This window comes from Acipenser ruthenus, chromosome 7 (assembly GCF_902713425.1).
Source record: "Acipenser ruthenus chromosome 7, fAciRut3.2 maternal haplotype, whole genome shotgun sequence".
NCBI lineage: Eukaryota > Metazoa > Chordata > Actinopteri > Acipenseriformes > Acipenseridae > Acipenser > Acipenser ruthenus.
In genome coordinates this window covers 68,197,723-68,221,244 of record NC_081195.1, presented here as the reverse complement: position 1 = coordinate 68,221,244, position 23,522 = coordinate 68,197,723, and the positions used below count along the sequence as shown (strand labels likewise).

Genomic DNA, 23,522 nt, shown 5'->3' with positions numbered 1-23,522 from the left:
AGACAGTTAAACACGGGTCCGTTCTTATCATACACATGATTTAAGATGTTTGTGTGCGCGGTGTAGCCAATGCTTTTTATATAAACACGGGCCCGTTCTTATCATGCACGTGATTTAAGATGTTTGTGTGCGCGGTGTAGCCAATGCTTTTTATATAAACACGGGTCCGTTCTTATCATACACATGATTTAAGATGTTTGTATGCGCGGTGTAGCCAATGCTTTTTATATAAACACGGGTCCGTTCTTATCATACACGTGATTTAAGATGTTTGTGCGCGCGGTGTAGCCAATGCTTTTTATATAAACAACAGATTATTAATAGAATACAACAACACAAACCCCTCCCTCACCCAAAGCATTCGCGTTTGGGATTAAATAAAGACAAACAGTGAGCAAATTCAACCACAACTACAGCCCACTATCAGTGCAAAGATAAACTATATTGAAATACATTTTTTAAATGAAAAACACGTTTTTTTCTAACCATGAGATTATCTTTTTTTAATACTGCAATTTGTTACAGTATTCTACAGTAAATACTACAGTGTAGAGTATTACATTGCTTCAGTACTGACTCTGGTTTTTGTGCTGTAATACTACAGGTTGGTTATAGTTGCCATAATTTACTGCAATATCCTACATTATATGCTCTATATTGTAGTTTACTACAGTATTAAAATTGACTGATGTAAAATATGGTATGCTGTAGTAAAGATGGGCAAGTATCTTTGAAAAGATCGTTGCTACATGTCCGTTTTTGCTATAGTTTACTGCGGTACGCTTTGGAATCATGGCTTAGCTGACCGTGAGTATCTGTATGTAAAATACAGCAGAATACTATTGTGCAACCATATTTTGGTTATTTGCCTGTATTTTAAACGTCAATTAGGAATATTCAGATATTTCAATGACTTAGAAAAGGGACAATTTCCTTTGTGACCTACAGTAGCGGAAATGATTAGGCACCAGAAGAAACAGTTCGATTTTTATTTTTATTTGTATTGTTTAATTGTCTACAGCACTTTACTTTTAAATGAATAGGAACGATCCTGAATAAATCACAAGAACAATGAGACTAGTCATAAGAACATAAGAAAGTTTACAAACGAGAGGAGGCCATTCGGCCCATCTTGCTCGTTTGGTTATTAGTAGCTTATTGATCCCAGAATCTCACCAAGCAGCTTCTTGAAGGATCCCAGGGTGTCAGCTTCAACAACATTATGCTGATTGCGCTATTGGAGGTTATAAAATGGAAAATTAGAACGATACTAACGCGAGTTTACAAGGCTTGACACTGATTTACCATGTTATTATCATGCATATTATCGTTGTGCTTTAAACATATCATACCCACAGTAACCTGTTGTTATTACATTATTACATTTACTAGCTTGTACATCAACTTCCTGAATAGAGGGGTCGCCTTCAGTGCCTGAACCTCCTTCAGCGATAAGAACACGTTAATGAAGCGGTCCGGTAAAATTGTAACAAGCAGCATTCGCCACAAGATGGCAACAAAGACGTACGAGAGAGATTTCTCATTGCTGACAAATCTCAAGCAATGATCTGCCTCAGGTGAATGTAAACTTGAGCCTCTGTTAAATTATCTCTCTAATAAGAAAAACATGTCGAGAAGCAACCAAACCCTCGGAAAATTTGGATGCGACATAATGTAAATCATTGTGTGGATTTGATATCGATAGCAAATATATTAGAAACTAAAACAGCAAATTCGAACACTTTGCATTAAAGATGCTTTTTTAAAACTATTGTTAAATTAGCACGTTTAAACTGTGTACCTCCAGTAGTAAGCCTATTAGGGGATATATGCACAAGTTCTTGCTCAAAAGAGCCTATTATCATTGAACTCTATAACAGTAAATCGTATGTATTTAGTTGCGCAACCCTGTTGAAATCAAAACTCATCTGAAAACAATTTTTGAAAACTATAAATAATAATAATAATAATAATAATAATAATAATAATAATAATAATAATAATTTAAGCAGCCCTGAACGCATTAAATCTTCGACACGCAGCTCAGTGTAGCAGGTTCACATCTGTACACATAGTTCAACGGTCATGACCGATGCATACCCTCTCGCACGTCGCCCCTTGCAGCAATCAGAAACAGGATAGGCGGAGCAATTTGTCTTTCAGTGACAGGAGTTCAACCGGGAGCTCTTTACTGCTGTGAGTATCCCGGCTCAGAACCAGCAAATCCACGGGATTAAGTTTAATGTAATCCCTGCAGACAGACACTTTAAAAACCCATTATCTTTTCAGCACTAATCAGGTCGAAAGAAGTGCTATTCAAGATAAAGAAGGAACAGACAGCAGTTTTTAATACCTAACGGGGAGCAGTTTTTTTTTTTTAAAGTTTGAAACACTTTATATTTGATTTTGTTTTATATTATTATTTGAACTTTGTGGGAGTTTAAACTAGAAGGAATATGCCTCTCTCGAGATCTCTCTCGATGACCTCTCTGAATGGATTGCCCCAATGGGAAGATGAAGATTTACCAGTGGAAGATTTATTGCTTTTTGAAGTTTCTTGGGAAGTAACTAACAAAGGTGTGTGGTTTTATTTAGTTCACTATTCTCGTGAGTTCCTATAGACGCGCACCATGGGAAACGTGCAAGGTAGTTTTGCACTGAAACCATGGTTGTGGTTATACTTTATAATATCTACCTGTGATTTACCATGCTTTCACTACGCTTTACTATGCTTTTACCATGGTATACTGCAGGGCATGGCTGAGCAGTCCATTTAAAGCAATTTTAGTATTGCATAATCCATTATGTGTCTGAAAAAGAGGGCTATAACGAACTCTGTGGTTTAAATACATTGCTATACTGTACAAAACGTTTAGTATTGTCCAGCACTGCAGTATGTAAATGTCACATGACTTGCTATTTCAATTCCTTGGAGTATGATTCATTAGCCCCCTGTTTCTGAGTGCTGGGCAAAGCAGAAATGTAGGTTTTACACAATAAATAATATTGATGCTGATGGGCTTTATTCAGACTTTCTAGAAGACAATCTAGTTTATATGGAATCTGGGGACCGTGGGGTAATCAGGGAGACCAGGACCAACAAACGCTTGACAAGTTCACAAATATTGATTTTGAAAAGTTCAATAAACTCACTCACCAGAGCAGTTATTGATATCGCTCCCTCAGGAAAACATTTACTATTAGTAAATCATTCAGTAATTGACATTGACTTTTAAAAACAGAGGATTCAATACAGCCGATATGTTTAAACAGAGGATTCAATACAGCCGATATGTTTAAACAGAGGATTCAATACAGGCGATATGTTTAAACAGAGAATTCAATACAGTTAATATGTTCAAACAGAGGATTCAATACAGGTGATATGTTTAAACAGAGAATTCAATACAGTTAATATGTTTAAACAGAGGATTCAATACAGCTGATATGTTTAAACAGAGGATTCAATACAGCCGATATGTTTAAACAGAGGATTCAATACAGCCGATATGTTTAAACAGAGGATTCAATACAGGCGATACGTTTAAAAAGAGGATTGACCCCCTGTCAGCAGTGTGCTGTTTCTCAGTACCCCCTGTCAGCAGTGTGCTGTTTCTCAGCACCCCCTGTCAGCAGTGTGCTGTTTCTCAGCACCCCCTGCCAGCAGTGTGCTGTTTCTCAGCACCCCCTGCCAGCAGTGTGCTGTTTCTCAGCACCCCCTGTCAGCAGTGTGCTGTTTCTCAGCACCCCCTGCCAGCAGTGTGCTGTTTCTCAGCACCCCCTGCCAGCAGTGTGCTGTTTCTCAGCACCCCATGTCAGCAGTGTGCTGTTTCTCATGACCCCCTGTCAGCAGTGTGCTGTTTCTCAGCACCCCCTGCCAGCAGTGTGCTGTTTCTCAGCACCCCCTGCCAGCAGTGTGCTGTTTCTCAGCACCCCCTGTCAGCAGTGTGCTGTTTCTCAGCACCCCCTGTCAGCAGTGTGCTGTTTCTCAGCACCCCCTGTCAGCAGTGTGCTGTTTCTCAGCACCCCCTGCCAGCAGTGTGCTGTTTCTCAGCACCCCCTGTCAGCAGTGTGCTGTTTCTCATGACCCCCTGTCAGCAGTGTGCTGTTTCTCATGACCCCATGTCAGCAGTGTGCTGTTTCTCATGACCCCCTGTCAGCAGTGTGCTGTTTCTCAGCACCCCATGTCAGCAGTGTGCTGTTTCTCATGACCCACTGTCAGCAGTGTGCTGTTTCTCATGACCCCCTGTCAGCAGTGTGCTGTTTCTCATGACCCCCTGTCAGCAGTATGCTGTTTCTCATGACCCCCTGTCAGCAGTGTGCTGTTTCTCATGACCCCATGTCAGCAGTGTGCTGTTTCTCATGACCCCCTGTCAGCAGTGTGCTGTTTCTCATGACCCCCTGTCAGCAGTGTGCTGTTTCTCATGACCCCATGTCAGCAGTGTGCTGTTTCTCATGACCCCCTGTCAGCAGTGTGCTGTTTCTCATGACCCCCTGTCAGCAGTGTGCTGTTTCTCATGACCCCCTGTCAGCAGTGTGCTGTTTCTCAGCACCCCCTGCCAGCAGTGTGCTGTTTCTCAGCACCCCCTGCCAGCAGTGTGCTGTTTCTCAGCACCCCCTGTCAGCAGTGTGCTGTTTCTCATGACCCCCTGTCAGCAGTGTGCTGTTTCTCATGACCCCATGTCAGCAGTGTGCTGTTTCTCATGACCCCCTGTCAGCAGTGTGCTGTTTCTCATGACCCCCTGTCAGCAGTGTGCTGTTTCTCATGACCCCCTGTCAGCAGTGTGCTGTTTCTCATTAGTTGTTATCCACACCACGTCATTCTCCATGAACTGTCACTGATACATGATTTTTTCATTTCAGAGTGGAATCCCGTTTTGAAAGCAGTAGAGCTGCAGAGTCTTTACCCTCGGTGTAAATATTTATGTTGCTGTGGCTCCAATGGGGCGTGAGTCATGCAGTCGGGTTTACTGGTTCAAATCCTGGTAGCTCTGATATGCTGATCTTGACTGTGGCCCTACAGGGAGAGCTGCATTGGTCCTTGCGCTCTCACAGGCTAGGGAGGAAGAATTGTAAAGTGGACCGTATTCACAAAGCTGGAAGAACGTTTTAAGAAACACCTTCTTCATTTTTGTTATAGAGAGGGTTATTAGATCTGAATTGAGATATTTCACTGTGTCATCATGGGAATTAAATACATGAAGTCCTTTGGGCTATGTGCACACATGACTAGCCGTTGCAGAGTGCTCAGTGTTGGTAATGAGTGACTGTCACAAAGACGGCCAGAGTGGGTGGCGTCAGACCAGACAGGAATTCAAACAAAGAGACGGTGGTTGTGATGAGCTGAGTGCAATGGCTGCACTCAGCGTTTAATAACAAAATAAAAGGTTTAAACAACGGAATACAAAACAGGACACGGCACTTGACGCCAAAAGAAACATATAAACAAAACGGACTAAACAGTGAACAGACAAACGGACAAACACGGTGAGCAGATAACACTAATTACTTTACTTTACTTTTGACTTTCTTTTCTCCTTCTCTCTCTCCCGTTCTCCACTCACCGAACACCAACCCCGACTGAGTGTAACTGTGCATCTATATATACTGTTGTGCTGGGATTCAATTACTAATTAATTACTCACTTGAATCCCAGCACGTGAATTCATTACGTGCAACCCCGTGCCACACATTATACACATTTTATCTGCACGTGAAGTGATGTGCCATCCTCGTGCCTAAATATAATTATACACTTTAAACACACGTGAAACACAGACCCGTTTATATCCCGTGTACCAATCTATACACCAACATTAACACACGCACGCATACATACATACACAGAACACACAAATGCACACAGGGGCGGGGCACTTTGCCACATATACCCCCCCTTGTGCGCAGCACACATGGCCTCAACGGCCACCTCCCCCCTTAAAAACCCAGCAGTCCAGGACAAAGTCTCGGGCTGGGAAGGGAGGCTTCAGTGGGCCCATGGCTGGCCATGCTGTCAGCACCCCTGCCGGTAGTGGCACGGCTGACAGCCTGTTGTTCCACTCCTGCAGCGAAACTGCTGCTGGGGAAAGTGGTCTCCTGACCTCTCCCCCTGTCTTTGTAGCCGGTAGCTCCCTTTGGTGGGGCTCCGACCTCAGTACTGCCGGCAGCGAAGAAGCTGCAGTGGGAGCAGGTCTCCGGACCTCCCCCACGATCTCCGGCAGCGAAACTGCTGCAGTGGGAGCAGGTCTCCGGACCTCCCCCACGATCTCCGGCAGCGAAACTGCTGCAGTGGGAGCAGGTCTCCGGACCTCCCCCACGATCTCCGGCAGCGAAAGTGCTGCAGTGGGAGCAGGTCTCCTGATCTCCAACACGATCTCCGGCAGCGAAACTGCTGCAGTGGGAGCAGGTCTCCGGACCTCCCCCACGATCTCCGGCAGCGAAAGTGCTGCAGTGGGAGCAGGTCTCCTGATCTCCCACACGATCTCCGGCAGCGAAACTGCTGCTGGGGTTGGTGGTCTCCAGACCTCCTCCCCCTTCTTCGTGGCCGACAGCTCCCCTTTCTGGGGCTCCGGCCACCGTACTCCCTGCGGAGGTACGGGCAGCAGAGGCAGCTCCTGCTCCTCTGCTCCGGGTGGTGGCGGAGGCAGAGGCAGCTCCAGCTCCTCTGCTCCTGGCGGTGGTGGAGGCAGAGGCAGCTCCAGCTCCTCTGCTCCTGGCGGTGGTGGAGGCAGAGGCAGCTCCAGCTCCTCTGCTCCTGGCGGTGGTGGAACCAGCAGGTATTCACCCTCTGCTGGTGGAGGTGGGAGGGGCCAGCAGTCCTCCCACTGCGGTGAAGGTGGAACCAGCAGGTATTCACCCTCTGCTGGTGGAGGTGGGAGGGGCAAGCAGTCCTCCCACTGCGGTGGAGGTGGAACCAGCAGGCATTCACCCTCTGCTGGTGGAGGTGGGACCAGCAGGTATTCACCCTCTGCTGGCAGCTTGGGTCCTAGGGCTGTGGAAGCCCCGACTTCCCTCTCTTCGGGCTGTGGACGCACCGACTCCTCCCTTTTGGGCTGTGGACGCCCCGACTCCTCCCTGTTGGGCTGTGGACGCACCGACTCCTCCCTGTTGGGCTGTGGACGCACCGACTCCTCCCTGTTGGGCTGTGGACGCACCGACTCCTCCCTTTTGGGCTGTGGACGTTCGGGCTCCCCCCACTCAGGCGTAGGACGTTCGGGCTCCTCCCACTCAGGCGTAGGACGTTCGGGCTCCTCCCACTCAGGCGTAGGACGTTTGGGCTCCTCCCACTCAGGCGTAGGACGTTCAGGCTCCTCCCGCTTGGGCTGTGGACGCTCAGGCTCCTCCCGCTTGGGCTGTGGAGGCAAAACCAGCAGGAATTCTTCCTCTGCTGGTGGAGACGGGGACAGCAGGCATTCTTCCTCTGCTGGTGGGACTGCTACCTGGGCTGCTGTTCCACTTATAATTGCCTCCAGGTAGCTGAGGACCAAACCCACACCTTCCTCCCAGGTGCTTACGGTCTGCTCCCTTGCATAAGCCTCCCATCGTTCCCTATCCATAAACTGCAGGAACTGGACGACTACTGGTATAGACTGGGCCTCCAGCCCAGCATTTTCCAGCATCCAGTCCCGCACTTTGATGGCGTCTTCTGCCATTTTTTTATTTTTTTTATTTTATATATTTTTTTTTTTTAAATCCAAAACTGCGGTTCCTGCTCTGGCCTGAGTCCTGGAGGCGCTGTCGATCCCACTTCTGACACCACGTGTCACAAAGACGGCCAGAGTGGGTGGCGTCAGACCAGACAGGAATTCAAACAAAGAGACGGTGGTTGTGATGAGCTGAGTGCAATGGCTGCACTCAGCGTTTAATAACAAAATAAAAGGTTTAAACAACGGAATACAAAACAGGACACGGCACTTGACGCCAAAAGAAACATATAAACAAAACGGACTAAACAGTGAACAGACAAACGGACAAACACGGTGAGCAGATAACACTAATTACTTTACTTTACTTTTGACTTTCTTTTCTCCTTCTCTCTCTCCCGTTCTCCACTCACCGAACACCAACCCCGACTGAGTGAAACTGTGCATCTATATATACTGTTGTGCTGGGATTCAATTACTAATTAATTACTCACTTGAATCCCAGCACGTGAATTCATTACGTGCAACCCCGTGCCACACATTATACACATTTTATCTGCACGTGAAGTGATGTGCCATCCTCGTGCCTAAATATAATTATACACTTTAAACACACGTGAAACACAGACCCGTTTATATCCCGTGTACCAATCTATACACCAACATTAACACACGCACGCATACATACATACACAGAACACACAAATGCACACAGGGGCGGGGCACTTTGCCACAGTGACGCATTCAAAAGCAACCCCGTCCCACACACTCACTCTAAAGATAAAACCTTTCCAATGACTAGAATAGGCCTCACTCCCAGTGTTATCTGTGAATCGGATACGGCCAGGGCCAACAAGCTGATGTTGTATTCTTTATTAAGTGTGAAATAGAAAGATGGTACTGCTTGCATTGGGAATTCTTTTTTAACTACTTATAAATGTCCTGTTTTTCAAGGGGGTTGTCATAATCTGAGATCCTCTCTTCTAATTGTGATGAAGCTTGAAAAGAACCCTGTTCTTCACATTGTTGAAAGATTCTGAATGTGAGGGAGGCATCTGTCATGTATTTATTCATTATATTTTTCTGCAGTTGGAGGAATTTACACTGTAATCCAGACCAAAGCGAAAATCACAGTTGACGAATGGGGAGAGAACTTTTTCATGGTGGGTCCGTACTACGACCACAACGTGAAGACCCAGGTGGAACTGTGTGAGCCGCCCAACCCTGCCATTAAGAAGGCCATGGATGCCCTGCGGTCCAATGGCTGTCAGGTAAAGCAGCTCTACCAATCTCATCCTGGAAAGACTACAGCCACAAGTAAAGAGGGAGCACAGCATGGCATGGGGCTGTCACACTTCTCAAGGTCAGCAGGCTCAACCGTTTAGGCAGCTTACCTTTGATACGAGCTGAGAAGGAAGTGTATCAGTCATTGTACATTATTTTAGTTTACGTTCATCCAATTAACTGTCTGGTAGCATTACATCTGTAACAGATTAATGCTATCATGTACACTTAAAATACTAGTTCTACTTGGGAGTGAATGACAGCATGCAATACAAGTCTTTGGCTTTGTATTTTCAAAGCTGCATGACGACAAGCCGTACAGCAATCCCCTTGACTTTAATGATGGAGCTGGTAACCTTAACCCTAACCCTAACCCTAACCGTACAGCAATCCCCTTGACTGTAATGATGAAGCTGGTAACCCTAACCCTAACCTTAACCCTAACCCTAACCGTACAACAATCCCCTTGACTGTAATGATGAAGCTGGTAACCCTAACCCTAACCCTAACCCTAACCGTACAGCAATCCCCTTGACTGTAATGATGAAGCTGGTAACCCTAACCCTAACCGTACAGCAATCCCCTTGACTGTAGTGATGAAGCTGGGACTCGGTACACTTTCTACACTTTCCTTCTCTTCTCATGACAGCTGTTCATCCTGGCTTAATGTATTGTTGTTGACACTCATCAGTATTATTTGAAACAGATCCAGACAACATTTAATAAGGTTCAGTAAGGCAGCTAGGAGATTTAGTTCATTCATAACAACTGTCAAGTAACTGTTTGTGGAGCAGTTGTGAAAAGCTCATGTAACTGGAGCTTGGGGATGGGGACCCTATACATGGTAAGTTTGGTTGTGCCTTACTTATAATACCTAAAGCTGGATTGCATTTTACCACAGAACCGGGAGACAATGTGCTGCAGGTTACAATGTGTTGCTGTCATTTAAAATATTATAAATATTTTGTTTATCTGCACAGCTGCCCCTAATTGATAGGTCTGGACATGTGAACAGTTTGGGATCTTAAGCAATCAAAAAGGAAAACTCAGTGTAAGACATAACGAGTAACCCGTTTTCAAGGCTTTTCAAGGCATGGCTAGCCATGCTGTGCACAGTAAGTACTGCACAGCCACATATATTGTGCAGTGTTTACTACCTATTGTTTCCTCACCCATTCATTCAATTAGATATGCACTGCTGCAGCTACAATGTGCTCTGCTTCTGCCTCCCCTGAACAGAGGCAGTTATTATTGGTGGGACCAGTGAACTTTTAGCAAGCACACTGTGTGCCAAATATCTATTCTTACAGCTGAACGGCTTTATATATTTCTTCATTTAAATTCCATATACATTGGTGAAACAAAACTCCCTCCACCCACACACGCACACACACACACACTGACACACACACACACACACACACACTGACACACACACACACACACACACACACTGACACACACACACACACTGACGCACACACGCACACACGCATTGATGCACACACACACACCGACACATGCACACACACACACACACAATAATACAATCATGAAAGTTACAGGAGCTAAAGCAAATACTGCTGCATTTCTCTGTTTGAAATCTCAGTTTAAACATTACTGTGTCCTCATAAGGTAGGTTTTGTCAGAGTTTCCTTCCCAGCCAGCACTATAAACGAGCACACATATTAAACAGCAACTTGGTATGGTTCTGAAATATTACATTGTCTTTTTAAGACTGAGAAGCCTAACACAGCTCTGTGAGCTCAGAGCGGCTCTCAGACATGATATTACCTTGTCTTTTTAAGACTGAGAATCCTAACACAGCTCTGTGAGCTCAGAGCAGCTCTCAGACATGATATTACATTGTCTTTTTAAGACTGAGAAGCCTAACACAGCTCTGTGATCTCAGAGCAGCTCTCAGACATGATATTACCTTGTCTTTTTAAGACTGAGAATCCTAACACAGCTCTGTGATCTCAGAGCGGCTCTCAGACATGATATCACATTGTCTTTTTAAGACTGAGAATCCTAACACAGCTCTGTGAGCTCAGAGCAGCTCTCAGACATGATATTACATTGTCTTTTTAAGACTGAGAATCCTAACACAGCTCTGTGAGCTCAGAGCGGCTCTCAGACATGATATTACATTGTCTTTTTAAGACTGAGAATCCTAACACAGCTCTGTGAGCTCAGAGCGGCTCTCAGACATGATATTACCTTGTCTTTTTAAGACTGAGAATCCTAACACAGCTCTGTGAGCTCAGAGCGGCTCTCAGACATGATATTACATTGTCTTTTTAAGACTGAGAAGCCTAACACAGCTCTGTGATCTCAGAGCGGCTCTCAGACATGATATTACATTGTCTTTTTAAGACTGAGAAGCCTAACACAGCTCTGTGAGCTCAGAGCAGCTCTCAGACATGATATTACATTGTCTTTTTAAGACTGAGAAGCCTAACACAGCTCTGTGAGCTCAGAGCGGCTCTCAGACATGATATTACATTGTCTTTTTAAGACTGAGAAGCCTAACACAGCTCTGTGAGCTCAGAGCGGCTCTCAGACATGTCCTCTCTCTAAGTTTAGCTGGTGCACCAGAATGTAGCAATACACTGTTCCACTGCAGCAACCTGCCCCAAGAGGATCTCACTGATGGACTGTATTTCATACATCCACTAGAGGAGGACAGATTCAGAGTCTTAAAGAGATTTAAAAAGTCGCCAGGATGTGATGACTGAATCAGAAAATGAAATGCAAAGTGAGCATGTGAAGATCATCACGATGTGGCTCAACTTGCAGACTAGACAGGCTGTATATTATAGAACAAACACACCAACAATGCCCTGGGAACCAAAGGTAGGCATTTCATAGTGTTTAAGGATTTTCCCATAGACTAATACCAACTTGAAAGCAAAAGCACATGTACTTGTACTAAACATTCTAGACACATCTACAGTGGATAATATTGTTTTTCTGCGTGAAATTTGTGAATAGAAGGATAGAGTACTATGACATACAAGATACTTGAAACTATGGAGTTGTGAGGAGGCACATACCTTGTTTATTTATTCGCTATATTTGTAATGTCTTTCAGATAATTGGTCAGGGTCTCTATGCAGTAGCGTAACTTTTGGATTTTTCTTCAGATATATGAAAAGCTCCTATACCTGCTTATTTGTGTTCTCACAGATCTAAATTACACTAGACTGTTTATCCCAGCAGGGGGCAGAGTAGCGTTGCTTTTAAAGATTCTCTGGAAACACAGGTAACACTTACTGCAGGTTTTTTTTTTTATCAGTCATTGCTTTTATATATAGAAAGTATTCTGGGAATACAGCTATTAAAAATATGCATTTTAATTTTTGGGCAGATGGATATGTATTTCAATACAAACTGAATCCAATTTGCATGCAAGTGTACTCAGTGATTTTTTCTTATTTCTTTGAATCAAGTGTGCATGCAAATATAGGGACATTACTTTTCCAATTGTATTTTTGGTCTGTATGAAGCATCCCCTTTGTCCTTGGCTCCATACAGAAAGTGAACAGCAGTAAAAGACACACAATGAGAATCACCATGTTAATGTGATTCAGCACAGAGGTTTGTAGGAACAGCAGTGGCATTGTAAACCTGCAAGCTAGTCTGGTTTCTACTAAAATACAGATTTACCATCAGAGTATTTTACAAAACACAATGCAGATTGCTGTAAAGTTTGCACCAGTAAGGCTTAGTGCCATGTTAGCTCTTGTTCCACTTTGTGAATATATTTTAATAAACTAATCACGTTGACTACACTGATGAAGGCACTACTGAAACGTTTGTCTCCCTGATTCAGCTGTTCCTTATAGGTTGTGCGTTGTGACTCTAACGCTCCTGTGTTTGCTGTTCAGGTGTATTTCGGCCGGTGGTTAATTGAAGGCAGCCCGTACGTAGTCCTGTTTGACATCGGTGCCGCTGCTTGGAACCTGGACCGCTGGAAAGGGGAATTCTGGGATGCGGCAGGCATTGGGCTTCCCTTTCACGATAGAGAAGCTAATGACTCCTTACTCTTCGGGTCCCTAACAGCGTGGTTCTTTAAAGAGGTATGCATGCAAAGAGTACTGCTTTAAAACAGTGTATAAAAGCACAGTAAAAGCACATTGAAAGCATGTTAAAGCATGATAAAGTATTTGTAACCATGAGAAAGCACAATAGTATAAGCATGGGAAAAGTAAGGTTAGATGCAAATTTACTGTGCAAATATACCATGGTAAACCTATCTGAGGGTAATGGCATTCTTCAATGACTGCAGAACACTGGGGGGCTAAGCACACTAAGAGGCTTTGAAGAGAAATGACAGGTCTCCTGGGGAATGTATTCCCCATGTAACTTACAACCCATGATCTGAGAATACAAATATCAAAACAATCAGGATGATGTTAATAAATCTATTGCTGTAATACGGACAGCAAGGGATACAGCGAAGGTAAAGGAATGGGGTTTGTAATCACTGCACGGTGTTCTGTAACCCTTTACCATTCTATTAGCCCTTCATCTAAAAGCTGCACGTCTCTGTAACGGGCACTGCTGTGTGACGGATTCTATCCCCTGTCAGTGAGATGAGGTGAGGTTAAAAGCTCTTACACCACGAATGCAGACGAGCCTGGCTCTTTTGCATAGCGGTTAAGACACTTGCTTGCAGTCTGAGGTTCAGTTCACGCCCAGCCTCTGCCCTGTTACGCCTCCATGGGTGCTGCTTTTGTTTTTACTGCTATATTTTTTGATTGAATGATATTAAGCAGTCCGCCCTGGTGAGATATTTCTGTTACTGGAGTTTTATTGTATTTTTTTTTGGTTTTTGTGAGTGTCTCGGTACAGATTTTCATACAGAAATTCCTCTTCTCCAGCTCACAGATCAGTTTCAAGGGACACCGAGCATCATTGCCCATTTCCACGAGTGGCAGGCGGGAGCCGGGCTAATACTGTGCCGCTCCCGCAAGCTGCCCTTAGCGACCATCTTCACCACCCACGCCACGCTGCTGGGGAGGTACCTGTGTGCCGGTAATGCTGATTTCTACAACAACCTGGACAAGGTAATCTTAGAACAATAGGTCGCACAAACAGTGTGTACCATCATCTTATTATATAATGTGTAACTCTTTTATGCATTTTAAATTCTGCTTGCTACACAGGCTGCAGAGTGCGCAGTATAATCAGTTATAGCATTCTAGAATAACTGACCAAATAAATTACAAAATTGACTAAACAGTGGCTAGGACCATGTAGCTCCCTGCACATTCTAAACAGTGGCTAGGACCAGGTAGCTCCCTGCACATTCTAAACAGTGGCTAGGACCATGTAGCTCCCTGCACATTCTAAACAGTGGCTTGGACCATGTAGCTCCCTGCACATTCTAAACAGTGGCTAGGACCAGGTAGCTCCCTGCACATTCTAAACAGTGGCTAAGACCATGTAGCTCCCTGCACATTCTAAACAGTGGCTAAGACCATGTAGCTCCCTGCACATTCTAAACAGTGGCTAGGACCATGTAGCTCCCTGCACATTCTAAACAGTGGCTAGGACCATGTAGCTCCCTGCACATTCTAAACAGTGGCTTGGACCATGTAGCTCCCTGCACATTCTAAACAGTGGCTAGGACCATGTAGCTCCCTGCACATTCTAAACAGTGGCTAGGACCATGTAGCTCCCTGCACATTCTAAACAGTGGCTTGGACCATGTAGCTCCCTGCACATTCTAAACAGTGGCTAGGACCATGTAGCTCCCTGCACATTCTAAACAGTGGCTAAGACCATGTAGCTCCCTGCACATTCTAAACAGTGGCTAAGACCATGTAGCTCCCTGCACATTCTAAACAGTGGCTAGGACCATGTAGCTCCCTGCACATTCTAAACAGTGGCTAAGACCATGTAGCTCCCTGCACATTCTAAACAGTGGCTAGGACCAGGTAGCTCCCTGCACATTCTAAACAGTGGCTAGGACCAGGTAGCTCCCTGCACATTCTAAACAGTGGCTAGTGTGTGTATTTTACAGTGTGTGCATTATATAGGGGATATGAGCCCAGGCTTTTCAGTCATGTGCGTTGAATTCTGAAATTACCAGTCTGTTTTTGATTGCACCTTTTTTAGTGTCTTGTATGTCTAAAGTACTTCGGCTTTCATAACTCTGTTCAGGATGTGTACAGTCTCCATTGTATCCACATCAGTGTGGCTCGAGATAACAGGTACAGTCTGTGTAAGTACTGTGGCCCGTGTTGGTTATGCTTTATAATAATGCACTTTTTATACACCTTTAATTCTCCTATTGTGAATGTGATTCCCAATTCTGAAATCAGCACATCGTAGGCTACCTGTAACTGCTTTGTGACATTTGAAACAATAGTTTCATACGCATATCTCATTCCGTCCTGCAAAGGGAGTTAACATTTCCCTGTATAACAAGGCAGTCTGACATTTATAAGCTAGGACCATGCCGAATAATGCCAAGAAGTGGAGCTTGCTCCTCTAGACCAGTTATTTACTGCTGCTCTAAATGTTCCCTGTCTAACAGTAACATTTACAAAGAGATCAGAAAGCCTTGTGAGACCCTCTTTTTCTGCAAAAAGGTCAGTCTGAGCCAAAGGCCAGTTGTTAAGCTGATTGCTGATTTGCAATTGTTACATGATACAGATAGTGAAGTCCTTGAGGGTTGATATTCAACAAGTTCTGGTGGAATCGAGTAAGATGGGTGATGTGCAAGACAAGCCAGGACTCTCTGTACAATGTATGATGTTTAACCTTTTACACTAAAGTTTAATCACAATATCTTAGTAAGGTATTCAACGTGGCACTATCACCCAAAGAGACCTGCAGGTTATACCGAATTAAAGTGATTGTATAGCAGCTAACAAAATGACATGACCACACACACACCTGAAGCAGTAACATGACCACACACACCTGAAGCAGTGACATGACCACACACACCTGAGGCAGTGACATGACCACACACACCTGAAGCAGTGACATGACCACACACACCTGAGGCAGTGACATGACCACACACACCTGAAGCAGTGACATGACCACACACACCTGAGGCAGTGACATGACCACTCACCCCTGAAGCAGTGACATGACCACACACCCCTGAAGCAGTGACATGACCACACACACCTGAGGCAGTGACATGACCACACACACCTGAGGCAGTGACATGAGCACACACACCTGAGGCAGTGACATGACCACACACCCCTTAAGCAGTGACATGAGCACACACACCTGAAGCAGTGACATGACCACACACACCTGAAGCAGTGACATGACCACACACACCTGAAGTAGTGACATCGCAAAAAGAAATCGCAAAAAAGTAGGATTCAATCCTATTTATTTTGTGCCACCACGGTATTGCCCCCACGTTGCCTGAGATGTGAAAGATAGGTTCTCATGTGTAGCAGCCTTTATTTGTGGATTTGTGTTAGTCACTAAACTCCACAGTCCCACAGCCATGAGACCTGTTAATGTGCCCCCCTGTTTCCCTCTGCATGTCCTGGGCAGTTCAACGTTGATAAAGAGGCCGGGGAGAGGCAGATATACCACCGGTACTGCATGGAGCGGGCTGCTGTTCACTGTGCACACGTCTTCACCACAGTGTCACAGATCACTGCCATCGAGGCTGACCACATGCTCAAGAGGAAGCCAGGTAAGGGCCCTGTGTCTCTGCTGCTGTCAGACTGGGATGGAGGCCAGGTAAGGGCCCTGTGTCTCTGCTGCTGTCAGACTGGGATGGAGGCCAGGTAAGGGCCCTGTGTCTGTGAGCGGAAGGGGAGGACCAGTAAACACCAGAAAACTGACAACTGGAGAAGAAACTAGTAAATAGATATTTAAATGAAATTAGGAAATCGTTTTCACCAAGTTTCTCAAATCAAACATAGCTCTGATGTTGTTGTTTAAATTCCTAAAACTAAAGAGGGTGTTCAAGTATTACATCATTAAAGTATTTCCCTCATTTTCCATCACCACAAGCCCATTACCTCATTCGAAGTTGCTGGAAAAAGTCCTGTAGAACGAGGTTGCTTGAAAAAATGCTGTTTCCATGTGTTTTTACTGTTGGCTGTTCTGGCACGGCTTACATACAGGATAGCTATGGCCTTGCACGGTGCATGCCAGCTCATCACAGTCGAGTCGCTGTGTCTCTTAGATGTGTTTCAAGATGAATTATTCACTAATAGATTGTCGACTTCTGCAGTCACTGACGCTGCCCTTTTGAATTTCACAACTCAAATTCTGCTGCCCGGGCTCTTCATGAAACAGATGAGAGTGCGAATCAGTGTAATCTTCCTTATCGGAGAGCTGAGGGCTGATTTCACTCGCAGCTTCCCTTTCCCTGCATGTGTTTCGCGCTGCAGTCATTGTTCAGCACGTACACTGCAGTACTGATGGATGTGACCAACGCCAGGGAAATGATTGCCATTCACAAGCATAGACAGCGTTCACATTGCCTGCCAGCTAGCCCACTAAACTCGTTCATTACTAATACAAATCTAAAGTATTGATCTGGTGAGGCTGGACGTGCAAACATCACCAAGAAACGGGGTTTAAACTGCTAATGCATTCACCTTTGTCATCATTGGAATTAAAAGGAATCTCAAGTGGCTTTTTACAGGTCGTTTGTATTGCAGCATGTGCAATGCTAAACAGCAAAGCCTTATTTAAAACACTGTGGTGGAGGCACAGTCTGCTATTCTCCCATCAGTTGTTCTATTCCTGTTTATTACATTCACAGTGATACACAGACGCTGGCTCTCAAGATCGCAAAGCTCTCTTCTTCATCATATCAAAGTGCCCAGTTAAAGTAACAGGTGTTGTTGTTTATGTTTGCATGTCTGAAGAATTGTCTTTTTATGACATGATTTCAAGCACAATAACATGTGATTTCTCAATGCTGTTATTTTTTGTTTGTTTGGCCTCCCTGCCCCTCTGACCATTAGCGTTCTCATCCTAATTGCTGGCCAGTCTCTTCTGTATCACTTCCCTTTGTCCTGAAGCATTTTTGTTGTCACCCAACATTAGGTTTGTTCCAATCGGTGAGTATGCTCATCTAGGTATCACTCAGTGAGGATGTATGCTACTGGAACAAAGCCCCTAATGGCTTTATCACCCATTGCCCTGTGACACATCCTGATACTAATTCAATTCCCCTAAAGCCACACCGCAGCAGGATTGTGGGTTAAAGTTTAATCAGAAGAGATTCTGCCCATCATTAAATTCACAGGAGTCACTTTATATACTAAACTGGAACATGCCTTGGCTTTAACCCTTGGTATAGCCAGGATTTGCTTATTTCAGGAGAGTAGGAGTGAGTAAACGATTTATTCCTTAAATGAGAAGTGGGTAAACTCCATATTGAGAAGTGAGTAAATTCAGACTACCCTCAGCTCCACCTGCACTGATCTGCAGTGCTTGCTAAGTGAAGTATACTTCTACTTTGTTGTTATTTTCCAACTGAAGCTGAATGTTGAAATGTGGCTTATTGTGTGGATGAACCCGAATGATTCTCTCAATACAGCAGTTAGTCAGTTTAATATGAATACTGCATTAGACATCACGCAATACAAAAAACCAGCACGCAATACAAAACAGGCATTTTATGGGCATAATTACCAACCCCGGGGGTGAGAGTGTGCAGTCTTCATTCCTTCCTCTGGTCCAACAAAAGAGCTCTATACATGCATTTTTATAGCTAACCTGTGGTTACATCATTTTAACAATTCCTTCTTTTGTAACTGTTTCCAGTGTAGCTTGATATCCTTTCAGGGCTTCTTATAAACACCCTCACAATTCATTGTGTAACTTTACTCCATTGCAGCTTTGGTATCCTTTTAGACCTTCTAATAAACACAATTCATGCATTTGACACACCCCCTAATAATAAGATATATTACTACAAGAGATTACAACAGAAGAGTACCAGACACCGACAACCTCCAGATATCATACCCAGATAAGCAATGTGAATGAATTGAAAGAAAATACACAGACAAAGCATAGCAACATATACAACAGAAAAGTAACCCAAAAGGCACCCTTTTTCTTCTGACAGGAGAGAAGTCCCCTGGGTCTGAACAGTGGGACCCATGTCAGAAGGTGTTGCAGTTTCTTTGCTGACCTGTCTGCTGCTTTTGTTTTACAGACGTAGTCACTCCCAATGGTCTGAATGTTAAGAAGTTTTCGGCCATGCACGAGTTCCAGAACCTTCATTCCACGAACAAAGTGCGGCTTCAGGAGTTTGTCCGCGGACACTTCTACGGGTAGAGTACCAGTAATCAGCTGCTGTAGTGAAACTACACGGCTTCTCTTTAGATTTCTTTATTTTGTAGTGTATACAGTAGATGGTGTTTAAGATTGGTACCTACTATGGAATTCATATATCTGTGAGCTCTGCTGTTGAGAATTTGTAAAGATTGGGTTTAATTCTTAAAAAAAAAAATCAAACCCAGGTCCAAATACTTAATCTTAATTGAAGGTTTGAGAATGATAGGTGAGTAATAAATGAATAATTGAAATAATGTTTAATTAGATCAGCCGTTTTGAGATTTGTAATGGGAAATGATCAGTGCATACCTGAACTACCCCAGTGTAATTCTTATACTGGCCTCATTAAAGAAGTGCCCCCTTGCTTAGGCTTGACTGCCCCAGTGGTGAAGCACGCAGGTGACTATCCAACATGCCACACATCCACAGCAACAGTAATGCATGATCAAGGGAACATAATAATGGGAAGTTAGCAAGAACCTGGAGTTGAATGCATAAGCCACAACTCGATGTGACATATACTTCCATTGATAGCCTCTATTGCAGGCAATACAGTAATCATTATTTCAAAGAAGTGATAGCTAGTGCTTAGCAACTTTATCAGAGATGCTAGGAATCAGTTTGATGCAGAGAATTTAGATTTTTAAAATCTTGTCAGAACATTCAGATGGAAAATAACAAAACACAGGGACAGTACTGTACTACTGCATACTGTGCTGATCCTTATTGTAGCTCACACAAAGCAGTGTGCCAGGCATGTGTGCTTATTTCCAGTGCTATCCTGGTAGCACTTTGAACAAATTATAAAACAACTTTGCAGGTGTTTACAAATAGGGGCGTTTTTATACTGTAACCTGGATTTAAATGAGTGTTCTGCTCTGCAGATTCCCAGGCAGTTTAAGACAGGTGCTGAATTCCCAGAAGGCTAAGTTCCAGAGACTGTATTTGTTCTGGAATGCACATCATTTTGCTTGATGTAGTTTCTCAGCTATTGCAATTTGGATTGTCCACATTATCATTTCCTTGCTCATGTTTTGCAGATGGCTGAAGCGTTGGGCTGGAACTGGTTTTTAAAGTCAGACGCTGTTAAAAATGCATCTTTTTAAAAACATGTTTTATTTGAACTTGCAGGCACCTTGATTTCAATTTAGAAAAGACCCTGTTCTTCTTTATCGCCGGGAGATACGAGTTTATGAACAAAGGCGCTGATATCTTCTTGGAGTCGCTCTCCAGATTAAACTTCCTGCTCAGGGTAAGGTATCTGGGAAGTTGTGTGAAATACCCCTCATAATATCTAGTGCCCTCAACAGAATTGGATTGTGGTGTCTAATATTCCCTGGACCCCGGGTGCTTTTGTACAGTGAGGTGGCTGCATTTGTGCATCATAGGAGGCTTGGCTCATGGAGTGAGGCTACAAGTCTCTCTTCAGTCTAAACCAGTTACCTACGGGGCTTATCTTGTTCTGAATGTCCACCCTTCCTTTGTTGCTAAAATTCCCTTTTGCGGGTCAAGGGGTCCCAGTCTCAGATGCCCCCATTGGAGGGTGACTCCCACCCAAGACAAGATCCTTGGCCTTAACATTTGTTTTTTAAAGCAATGCTTTATTAAAACTGTTTGCTTGTCCATTGAATTACTCTTTCCTAGTAAGCCAGACCAACTTTAATTTAAGCCACCCTCCACTCAAAAAGCTTTAAAATTCCCAGGACTCTATCATGGTACTATTGAGCTAGGCTGTTATCAGGCATGTAAAAGATTCTGTTATGCATAGCATGTATTTCTACTGCAGCTCAAGGTTGTACTTGAGTCGGATTTTAAGTAATGTCAGTCTAAACCTGAAGCCTTAGCGTGTCGACCCAGCATTCGGTACCCAATTCTAGGATTTACTGCAGCATAAAAGACATGCTGTCGTTTGTGCCCACATAACATTTTGTCCCAGCAGCACTAAAGTCAAGTCAAGCTGTTCTTTGGCTCCAAGGGCTTCAGATAAAGCAACATCAATCGCCACGTGTGTAAAAGGGAAGTTCTGTTGAATTATCGCCAGTGTTTTTCATCTCCTGTTTCGACACACGAGAGAACCATCTCAGTGCTGGGGTTCTTCATGGTTGAGGATAAGCTTGGCTGACAGCTAGTACATAGCAGTGCACGAGTCAGTGCTTGCAGAGATGAATCCCCTGCCTGTGGGCTTCTCCTGGATTAAATGACTTGAACTCTGAAGTTCTGCAGAGCAATGGCTCACAATATTTACTGCTGCTCCGCGTATTCAATTTCTTTTGTGTCTTTTGTGTTTTTGTGTGTGTGTGTGGGGGTGGGGGGGTGGGGGGAGGGTATGTGTTTAAAATAGATTGAATATATTTAGTAATATTCCCTGCAGGCCATGGGATTGTAAAAATGGTCATACACGAGCACTCCATCCTTTAACTATAGATTATATTATATACTGCTTACAAAATACAACTAATTTTCATTGAAGAGAGAGAAAAGGCTGATGATGAGAATTTTGTGAGATACAGGTCTGATTTGGACTTTGCTGCTTTGAATTGACATAGAATTGGCAGGGAATTCCTCTTCTTCCAGCAGGTGATGTCAACAGTACCGCTATTAAACCACGGCAGAAATGTCTTGAATGGGCTTTGTTTGTGATGCGATGTGGTACACAGCAGGTGAAACTGGTGCTATGAAAGAGATATCCTCAGCTGTCTTTAAAGTAATATATGTAATGTTTTCTTCAGCTAAGGCACTCATGTATTTTTTTCAGGTTCATAAGCGTGATGTCACGGTCGTGGTGTTTTTCATTATGCCAGCCAAGACGAACAACTTCAATGTGGAAACACTGAAGGGACAGGCCATCCGGAAGCAGCTGTGGTAAAGACGTCTGTCTGTTCTTGTGCTTTTGCTTCTTACTGAACCCGTGTGTTGAGTGCTTGTTCTCCAGCCTATGAGACTGGACTTCATAGAGAGGGATTACAATGCTACTTTCCTCACATTACCACAGGTGTTGTTATTATTATTATTATTATTATTATTATTATTATTTATTTCTTAGCAGACGCCCTTATCCAGGGCGACTTACAATCGTAAGCAAAAACATTTCAAGCGTTACAATACAAGTAATACAATAAGAGCAAGAAATACAATAACTTTTGTTCAAGCAAAGTACAAGTTTGACAAACCACAATTCAATAATACAGCAGGTAATAGTGATAGTTACATCAGGATATGATTAAATAGTGATAGTTACATCAGGATGTGATTAAATACAAAGTACTACAGGTTAAACACTTGGCAGATTACAGTATTCTGAAGTACAGGATTAAATGCAGTAAAATAGGGGGCTGATAAGAGCAAAATAAAGCACATTTACATGAAGGGTGATAGTGTCCCAGGATACAAACAGAGGAGTTCTACAGGTGCTCTTTGAAGAGGTGGGTCTTAAGGAGGTGCCGGAATGTGGTCAGGGACTGGGCAGTCCTGACATCTGTAGGAAGGTCATTCCACCACTGCGGAGCAAGGGTGGAGAAGGAGCGGGCTTTGGAGGCAGGGGAGCGTAGCGGTGGTAGAGCTAGTCTTCTTGTGCAGGCGGAGTGGAGAGGTCGAGTGGGGGTGTAGGGAGAGATGAGGGTCTGGAGGTAGCTGGGTGCAGACTGGTCAAGGCATCTGTAGGCTAGTACAAGAGTCTTGAACTTGTTGAATGAATGAAGGTCACAAGCATGTTAGATTACAAGGCATATATAGCCATGTAATTACAATGTAATAATGGGGTAACTATCAATGGTTCCTGCACTTACATGGTAACTACTGTGCAAGTACATAGCAATGGCCATCATTGTGTTACCTGATGTCATTCTCAAGTTCTTTACTGGTGCAAATTTGCTTCTGTTTGTGTGTGCTTATTGCTTGTGTTTAAAACAGGTGATGCAAAATATACAGAGAAACGGCATTGCTCAAAAGCCTCCCTTTACTGTTTTACACAGGGATACTGCTCACTCAGTTAAAGAGAAATTTGGAAAGAAGCTGTACGATGCATTGTTAAAGTAAGTGTTTCCTAATATCAAATTCATCATTACATTATTGAATGATGCTGTGTGCTTATTGCACTCTGGCACACCCATCATCCCACTCTCCTGTCTATTTCAGGATTAGACCTGTCAGTAACTGCTTTTTTTACTTATTAATCTGATGCTTGCTTTATAGAATCCTCCTTTCTGAGAAACCAGGACAAGATCTTTCACATGGGTGCTTCATTTCCATTTGTCATCCAGTGTACTGTGAAAGACCTCGGCCCTCAATCATTTGCCTTGT

The 23,522-nt window shown here is 43.8% G+C and overlaps 1 protein-coding gene across 2 annotated transcripts in view; it reads left to right on the top strand.

Moving 5' to 3' along the window:
• The first annotated feature begins 2,156 nt into the window (after positions 1-2,156).
• Positions 2,157-23,522, top strand: part of gys2 (glycogen synthase 2) — a 35,349-nt gene continuing 13,983 nt past the window's right edge. Inside the window, exons 1-9 of one of the 2 annotated variants that reach the window (XM_034027381.3) lie at positions 2,158-2,577; positions 8,733-8,914; positions 12,818-13,009; positions 13,814-13,999; positions 16,467-16,611; positions 19,102-19,219; positions 20,355-20,475; positions 21,979-22,085; positions 23,195-23,254. In XM_034027381.3, coding sequence (XP_033883272.1) covers positions 2,457-2,577; positions 8,733-8,914; positions 12,818-13,009; positions 13,814-13,999; positions 16,467-16,611; positions 19,102-19,219; positions 20,355-20,475; positions 21,979-22,085; positions 23,195-23,254 — 1,232 coding nt within the window. In that variant the 5' untranslated portion in view covers positions 2,158-2,456. Of the gene's footprint in view, positions 2,578-8,732; positions 8,915-12,817; positions 13,010-13,813; positions 14,000-16,466; positions 16,612-19,101; positions 19,220-20,354; positions 20,476-21,978; positions 22,086-23,194; positions 23,255-23,522 lie in introns of both variants that reach the window. The other variant, XM_034027382.3, reaches the window with a different exon arrangement.